Here is a 9,086-nt window from a genome sequence, read left to right on the forward strand (position 1 = left end):
TCTAACACACTTATAGCACCTATGTACATTCTACAATACCGAGCCACAAAATGAGCAAAAGGCTACCGAGTTGATAGAGGGATGGTGTGAGCTTTGTGGAGTCCAATTAATAAGTTCCACAAACCGACTATCTACAGAGAAGGAAAAATAACTAGATAAACATTTCTAATGCTTAATAAGTTTGAAGGTAAGAAAATGGTAAACTTACCTCAATTTATAAAATAACATATCAAACTAAATAATTTGGTAAAGATGACCTAACATAACAAAGCACAATAATAAGGTCAGCTTAAATACCAAAATCCATTACATATGTACCATTTCATAATAAATATATCAATACCTAGCATTTGAGTGATCATACAAGAATACTAAAACTTAATAGTCAATTCAGACAGTAATACACATTTGACCGTCAAATATATTTCGAATCATTTATATTTCCCATTACTTATTTCCCATATTACTTGATGAAACTCAATAAACAAGCTCAAATACACAGGTACAAATCACATCATAAGCTCGTTTGAGCTAAACATATAATCATGTCAGGTTACCAGTTCGGGCTAAACCTTTATATCGATACATCAGAGAGCTTGGCCAGAGCTATACATATCAATACGGGATTGAAGCGGAGGAAGCGGATCAGGATTGAATTCAAGTTGTTTGACTCAAGAAGGAAAGATTTGGATATGATCTAAAAAGAAGAAATAAACAAATTTAGTAATAAAGAAATTGAAAATAGTAAAGAAGAAATTTGAGAATAAAAAAAATAAAAATGTCCAATTGAACCCTTTGAGATATAAATCTCAACAAACTCAATTAATGGCTCTAATCAACCCTCTAAGAAATAATCCTTGAAGAATGAATTGAAGGGTGAAGAATGAATTCCCATGACTTCTTGAAGAAAATCAAGAATAAAACTACTTCTAAAAATCACAAGAAAGAAATCTTGCACAAGAAAAAAACTCCCAGAGTTGAAAACTTTATTAATGAAAACAATTGTCTCCTTAATAAAAAATGAAGAAGCCTTTATATAAGCTAGCTAAGTACATCTAAATAAAACTCTAAAGTATACTGAAACTCTAATTAATCTAAACAAAAAGTAGTTTTAAACAAAACTTTCTTGTTAACATAAAATTCTTAAATAAATTAAAATACTTAATAATTATAAAAATTCGTAATAATAAAATAATAAGAGATGATAAATACAATATTGGACTCATATATAATAAAAATTAAGCCAAAAATCTGAACCAAATATGATTTAAACTTGAGTTAAAAGCACAAAACTCGTAATTCCCGTCATATTCCTGTCCAAAAATTTTGCTCGCACAATCTTCACTAAAATGGTCATAATTTGAGCTCCCGGACTCGAAATCTAGTGATTCAAAGTGTGTTTTGAAGCTAAGAGATAGATCTTCGAACTTCATGAGAAATATCAACCTGAAAATGCCTAGATCCCATTCAAAAAGTCCACACAAGTATGCTGATTTCCCAAACTTAAGAATCGACAGTTTTGGTGAATAGAATTTAATAAATTTCACCCCATCTGTGCATGTATCACATATATATATCAGGTTACCCGTTCGAGCAAAACCTTTAAAACAAAATCAGTTTACCAATCCAAGCTAAACTTGTGTCACATATATCTTCAAGTCCGTAAAAAATGTTGGATTCTTGAAATTATCGAAAATCAACCTGTAACCATGTGTACGATACATTTAAAAAGTTTCATCAAGGTAATTTGCATCATGCAACATAATTTTTTTCAATTTAGTCCAAATCTCACACTTTAGTACTAAATTGCAAACAATTCAAAATTCAATAAAACATACATGTATTCACAATATAGCATACATAAGAGTCTAAGCATAATTACACCATATGAACTTATCTGGCAAAGTGACAGTAAACACAACATCAAGGACTATTTTGTAATTTTCTCTTTTTCGCAACTATCCTTCGACTGGTTCAAATCTCGGTCTATATCATAATTTAATTCAAATATCAATTCCAAACATCATTTAAAAACCTACTATAACTATGTATCAATTCAATTTCATCTATCCAAGTTTTTTATTTTATTCAGTTTAGTCCCTAAAATCAGAATTGTCATAACTTTAAAAAATGAGCCTCGATTTTGAAACCCAATCTCAATTTCATCTTTCTAACGTCCTCTAATATCTATATTTACAAAAATTTCATGTTAATTTCAAAATATTCACACTTTAGTCCTTATGTTCAAAACTAACAATTTTCACTTTACAAATTAGTCCTTTTTTACATATCTAAGCTTAGAATCTAACAATTTAACACTAAAAGTTTAAACATTCAACAATAGAAACTTTTAAAAACTTTAACATTTTTGCAAATTGGTACACAGGTAGCTCCCAAAACCTCAAAAACATAAAAATTACAAGAAAATGACTAAATTAAGCTTACCAAAACACCAACCATCCACCACTATTTAAAAATGGCCTAATTGTCACTTTCAACCGTGGTTCAATATTATGTAGCCCTTTTAATTAATAAAAATCAATATCGATTAATTTTTACCGCTTTACAATTTAGTCTTTATACCTAATTAGTCACCAAATCGGCGAAATTACCTATCCAAAATTCAATTCACCTATACAATAACTCCATAAATATTTAATAAAAATATTTAAGGGTTTGGTTTACAGAAATGAGGTCCCAATACCTCATTTTTCAACACCATTGACTTAAGGGTCGAAACACTTGTACTTTAACTAACTATTCAATTAACAAATTTGTCAAACCAAAATTTAATATAATATTATCACCTCGATCATCAGAGAACGGGGTTCTGAAACCACCATTTCTAGCACCACTTAAAAATGAATTGCTACAATAAACATCAATTAAATTATTATTTTTGTATGTATCGTTATTATATGTCAAATTTTTATTTCAAATTTATGGTCAATTAATTATTTAGATTTAAAATTTCTTTCAAACCTAGAAATGAAAGCATTTTTTACTTTGGCATAATGATAAAAAATTAACCCCTATTACTGTTTTTGTCACTTTTGTTATAATTCTTTTTTTTTAAACCACTTTGGCCCCTACCATTCAAATTTTAGTTAAACTGTATTTCTTTAGGTGAAAATTTTGGTTAAACTATTAAAATTTTAATAGCATCAACATGAAAATTTGCATGTTTTTCATAAAAATTTAAAAATTATTAAAATTATTAAAATTTTGATAAAGTTTAAAAATTTCAATAATTTATACTCTAAAATGAAGTACAAGTAAACTATTATGTAGGCTACAACATTAGTGTCATTAAAATTTTAATAGTTCAACCAATTTTCCATCCACAAAAAATAATTTGACTAAAAATTGAAGGTTGATGACTAAGGTGATCCAAAAAAGTAAGGTTAAAGTAACAAAATGGATATACATTAGGAGTTAAATTTATCATTATGCCTTAAGCTTTTTAAAATAAAGATAAAATTATTTTACTATGTCATAGTGGTTTGAAATTTTATAAATTATATGAATTCTTTTATGTTTTTTACCATAAAATTATTTTATATTATTAAATATTGCTAATAATAAATATATTATATAATATACACAGTAATATCTTTCACGTGAGTTAAAACTAATTCCAATTTTCATAAAATGAGACATGTCCAAAGCAATTCAATTATTTAATCATTTGAAACTTGAGTCTTCATCCTTGCAACTTAGTTATGCTTCAATAAATGAACCCCACTTTGAGACATTTTGAGGAAACAAAGTATTTATAGAAATAATTATAAAATGCATAAATAAAATAAAACAAGATGTCAAGAAATAAATTGAAACAACGCATATAGATTAAGCTCCATCTATTGTAATTTAACACTATATTTCTCCCGAAACTTGGAAATTTAGAAGCAAATTATTTAAAATCATACAACATCGAGCTACCTTAGGTTCAAATGTGATTACGTACAAATGGTAACCTGATTACATACTTAGCGAGCACCTTCAAGTTCAAATGTGATTTTGTTATTTATGCTATCATACCCCATCCCTATCGAGCTGCTTGTTACACCATCATCGTAAGTGCTGGGAAACTTACCAAGCAAGTATTCAGATTCTTCGCTTACTAAATTACTTTTACTCCAAGGATGTTTAGCCATTGCTTGCAGTCCTGCTAATTCATGGGCAACTTCCTTCATTGTTGGCCTTTCCTCTCCCTTCACTCTCACACATCTCCTAGCTAAAATTGCTACTTCCAGAAGCTGCTCAACATTTTCATCATTAAGCACTCGAGGATCGAGAATGTCGAGCAAACGGTCTTCTTTCATCAAAGAACTGAAGTACAATGGCAAAACTCGATTTTCTTCCGGTCTTTTGAAACATACCACTTTTTGTCCCGTTAACAACTCCATAAGCACAACCCCGTAGCTGTAAACATCACTTTTTTCAGTAAGAAGGCTTGAAAGCATGTATTCAGGATCCAAGTAACCGAAAGTTCCTTGCACAATTGTAGTTATTTGTGCTTCGTCGGATGGGATCAATCTGGAAGCCCCAAAATCAGAAACTTTTGGGGTGTAATTGTCATCTAACAGTATGTTTGCCAACTTGATGTCTCGGTGAATGATTGGAATGGAAGCTGCAGAGTGCAAATAAGAAAGGGCTTCTGCTGTTTCAGTGGCTATTCTCAAACGGGTCTCCCATGAAAGATAAGATGTAGCATCATCATTATGCAAATGGTGAAAAAGGGTTCTGTTGGTGATATATTCATAAACTAACAGCGGAACTTGTGTCTCCAAACAACATCCTAGGAGTTTGACAACATTCCTATGGTTGATTTTGTAGAGCACCATTATTTCATTAATGAATTGTTCAACTTGGCTAGGATCTCCAATTATTGACTTTTTGATGGCAACAATTTGATTATCAGCCAATATTCCCTTGTACACTGTCCCTTGCCCTCCCTGTCCTAAAATTCTGCTTTCATTGTAATTGTTTGTTGCCTTCTCGAGTTCCTCAGCTGTAAATACTTTAACATCTTCACGGTACCCTTGTCGTTTTGAAAGTTGTTCCCGTAACAAAATGCCACCATTTTGCTGAAAGTTAGCTTCTCTTAATTTGGAAATTTGCCTTTGCCTCAGCATCCAACAGCACAATACTATCCCCAAGAGAAGACCAAGAAACCCAATGGCAACCCCTAAGGTCAAAGCATAAAATAATAATAATAGTTACATTAGCCATGGTAATGTAATCTAAAAGTGAAAAGTCATGCAAAATTGTATATTGAGAGTAATAAATAACAAAATTGTTTGTGTCAAGCAGATCCAATTGACTCAAGATTGAGTTGGGTAAGTTAAGGATGAGTCCTGCTTGTAAATCTAGTTCCACTTGTTTACAAATTACTTCATAAAAATATAATCGAAATTATTGTTAGATATAAAAAATAATTATTCCATAATGGAAAATTGTGGTTAAAGATGAACATGCACTCACCCCAAGGCTGCAGAGAAGTTTATTGATTTTTTTAAGGATAAATCTCAAAATTATACATGAATTATGGTTTATTGTGTAATTGTATATATGAAATTTTGATTTGATCCATTTTTTTGTAATTTATTAATATAATTATTGATATAACATCATTTCATGATTATGTATTGTATACATAAATAGTTGTATTTATTCAATATAAAAATAAATTGATGTATTTATTTTTTTAAATGCGTATGATTAAATCAAAATTAAAGTTTCAAATATACATTTGAACCACAATTAGAGTTTCATGTGTACAATTACACATTAAACCAAAGTTCATGTATAATTTTGAGATTTATCTCTTTTTTATTTTAATTATTTATATTTTAAATAATTTAACTAGAGTAAGAGAACAAGTTGATATGGATAAGTGCATAATAATTTCATGTCTTTAAAGATTGATAACGAGCCAAAATTTTATTGATGCTTAAAATCTTTCAGCTTCATTTAATTTTTGAAAATATTTTCTATTTTTTAAAATTTAAAAAACATGTTTGATAAAGAGGAATAAAATTTTGTTTTCAATAATGAAAACAGGATTGGTAATTATTTTTCTATAATAGAAACATGAAAATTGAAAAAATTTAATAATGAAAATAATGAAAACAAATTTTTTTCTATTTTTATTTACAAAGTCTTTTTAGTACAAATAATGAAAACAAAATTTTATTATTTTTCTAATTTTTACATATTTTCATAATTTTTTAAAAATTATTTTCAAAAATTAGAACTAAACACAATTTCTTGAATGTTTTTCATTTTTCAAGGAAATGAAATTGGAATTTACTCCCTGAAACCAAACGGAGTATTTTAATGTATAATTCGGGGTTACTAACCTAGAGCAACAATAAGAGGAGATGTCTTGGACTGATCCTTGTTGGGTAAACTGCAACCTGTTCCACTTTTCTTACCATCGCCTTCATAACCCATCGGACATGAACAATTGTACGTCCCAGGTAAGTTGGTACATATTGCCGTTCCATTGCAAGGGCTCATACTTTCACACTCGTTTATATCTGAAATTTGCAGATTGTATGCAAGTAATAAATAACACTATCTTTAATGTTAGAAACTACAAATCTATGGGGTATATATACCTATAGTTACCTTGACATCCATTAGGGAGGTAAGGGTTCCCCATGTAACCCTCAAGACACTTGCACAAATATCCAGAGTTATTTTCTGAATCAACGCATTTACTATACTCTTTGCATGCGAAATTGTTTACATCCATATTCGCTTCGTTGCAACTCGTATTCCCGATGTTCCAATCAAGAGTGATTGGAAACTGCCTGCTTTGAAACTCAACACCACCAAGATCTGAAGCAGAGAAGTTATAACTATCGACCTCTGCAACAAATGCATAGCTGCAGGGGTTTTCGGTCAACACATTGGCATGCTCGGCGTAGCTGTCGAGACTTATGTTGTAGCTCCTCACATCCTTTGGGATACTTGTCTGACAGCAGCCAATCCCAGAGCAAGACCCGTTTGAAACATCAGTGATGTTGTTACACAACGACAAACAACCAGTTGCGTAACGTTGTCCGTAGAAATCTTGCACGACAGCATACGTGTCACACCCGATTGCAGTAAACTTGTTCTTGTTATTGTTTATTGAAAATTCAGAAAGCAAGAAGTAGTAAAATAACCGATTCCGTGGTCTGTCGTAACAATCATAGCTTGTAGGAGAAAGGATGCGCAACTGACCATCGGTAGATATGTTGATGACTTCGAGGTCACCGAAGAACGGTTTGTGGGGTATGAAACTGGTGTTACAGTTGATGAAAAAGCCTGCAGTGATGCTGCAATCGCCGCCGGTACCGAACGGGTATGGGATGATAACATCTCCGCAGCGGCTTCGGCAGCCAGGTTTTGATACCGCGGGTGTTGAAGCTTTTACCGTCAATATAACATTAAGCAAGATCATCAGCTGCATAAGCACTAGTGATCTGATGGAACCCATGGCTGTTTTTTTCTAGACTGGGGGATACCAATGCTTCAATTTCCAAATTCGGAAACATATAAAAAAGGTTAGGGAAGCCTGCTTGACCTTACTAAATTCTAACAGGAGGGAGGACGTAAAGTGACCCAATAGACGAGTGGGGAATATCAGTGTGGTCCGTTCTTTGGCTTTCGCTGTTGAATAACGCGTGGTGACTCTGGACTGTCCACAATTTCTTGGAATGGATGAGACGCTAACTTTGATTCTGTCAAATTATATTTAGTGCTTCCATATTTAGTGTCTGATGGCTTTCTACGGCAGATATAAGCTTGTTCTCAATGTTAGATGAAAAATCATTTTGCATTAATTGTACAAGATAAATAAATATTGAAAAATTATTTGGTAAAGAATTTTTAGAATTCACGAGTTTCCATATGTGACATAAATATTTAAGTATTAGAAAAAAAAACACACATGCGGATTAAGCATTGCTACTCCAAAAAAATATTAAGTGATTATTAAAAACAGATATTTAATATTAATTTAAAATTTATTGAAAAGTCATATCTATCAAAATCAAGATTGTGTATGTTAATGATAAATATTTAAAAAGAAAAAAGAAAATCAAAGCAACATCAAGTTTTACTACTCCAGACAAATATGAAGTGATAGATGAATGCAGTTACAACACAATACTTTCACATGGATTATAAAGTAAAGATATTAGAATTTTTTATGGAGTAATGATTTATTACAAATAATAAAAGGGTTGACGTTTACTTAAAGCTGATTGGTTAGTTTAACAAAAATTTCTTGAAGTGGATGTTATCAACTCTTTTTCGCATACTTTGAACTCAAAAACCAAGTAGGTAAGCGTGGTGGTCCAAGGCCAAGGCGAAGACAAAGATTAACTACGAGTGATTTTGAAAATTTTTAATGGTTAAATGATTATTTATGTAATTTATTTAAATATATTCATGTATATTTAATATATATGAAAAACTAAATTAATTTTTTATTTAATTTCAATATTTTATATTTTATATTATTAAAAATATTTACATATTTTTATGAATGTAATTATATCCATCTTGCATTTTTTCATATTATTTTTCTTTTATAATTATTTTTTAACTTATTAAATTTTATTAACTTTAATTTTTTAAAATTATTTTTCGAAACCATACAATTAAAAATAGTAAAGGATGTATTTTAAGATGGTAGCATTTTTAAAGGCTTGATAAATTTAAATTTTCAAAATGTTTTATCCACCCTAAAAGATGAAAAGAGGAAGCATATGTAATTCTAGTGGCCCAAATCGATGGAAAAGGAGACCAAGACCAATGGGGAAATGACTGATGAGATCAGAAAACCTATCGAGTCACTTACCAAGTCTTTTCTTCTAGATTTTTTTTTCATTTAATTCAGTGATAACTATCTGATATTAGACATTCAATCCCCTTTGGTTTATATGCAATTTGCTTTTAAAATTATTGTTTTCCTCTGCTTGCACAAGGAATATATATAACACTAAATTAGCACAATAATAAATAAAATCAGTAAAAGAAGTGAAACACATCTTTGTCTAGTGGATTCCGTTCTCGTAATTAAATCT

At 30.4% G+C, this 9,086-nt stretch overlaps 1 protein-coding gene across 1 annotated transcript; it reads right to left on the reverse strand.

The window, feature by feature from the left end:
* Positions 1–3,818: 3,818 nt before the first annotated feature.
* On the reverse strand, positions 3,819–7,606 carry LOC107943965 (putative wall-associated receptor kinase-like 16). Its single transcript, XM_016877784.2, has 3 exons — positions 6,637–7,606; positions 6,366–6,545; positions 3,819–5,191 (listed from the first exon to the last, which is right to left on the reverse strand). Exons 1-3 carry the CDS (start codon positions 7,490–7,492, stop codon positions 3,990–3,992), a joined length of 2,238 nt encoding a protein of 745 aa, XP_016733273.1. The 5' UTR covers positions 7,493–7,606; the 3' UTR covers positions 3,819–3,989.
* Positions 7,607–9,086: the final 1,480 nt, after the last annotated feature.

This window comes from Gossypium hirsutum, chromosome D02, assembly GCF_007990345.1.
Source record: "Gossypium hirsutum isolate 1008001.06 chromosome D02, Gossypium_hirsutum_v2.1, whole genome shotgun sequence".
Lineage (NCBI taxonomy): Eukaryota > Viridiplantae > Streptophyta > Magnoliopsida > Malvales > Malvaceae > Gossypium > Gossypium hirsutum.

Excerpts from the sequence above, each read along its gene's own strand:
- LOC107943965 (XM_016877784.2), bottom strand. The coding sequence starts at position 7,492 with ATGGGTTCCATCAGATCACTAGTGCTTATGCAGCTGATGATCTTGCTT. Across the intron at positions 6,546-6,636 it reads CCTCCCTAATGGATGTCAAG|ATATAAACGAGTGTGAAAGT; the intron begins GTAACTATAGGT and ends TGCAAATTTCAG. Across the intron at positions 5,192-6,365 it reads TCCTCTTATTGTTGCTCTAG|GGGTTGCCATTGGGTTTCTT; the intron begins GTTAGTAACCCC and ends CTTTGACCTTAG.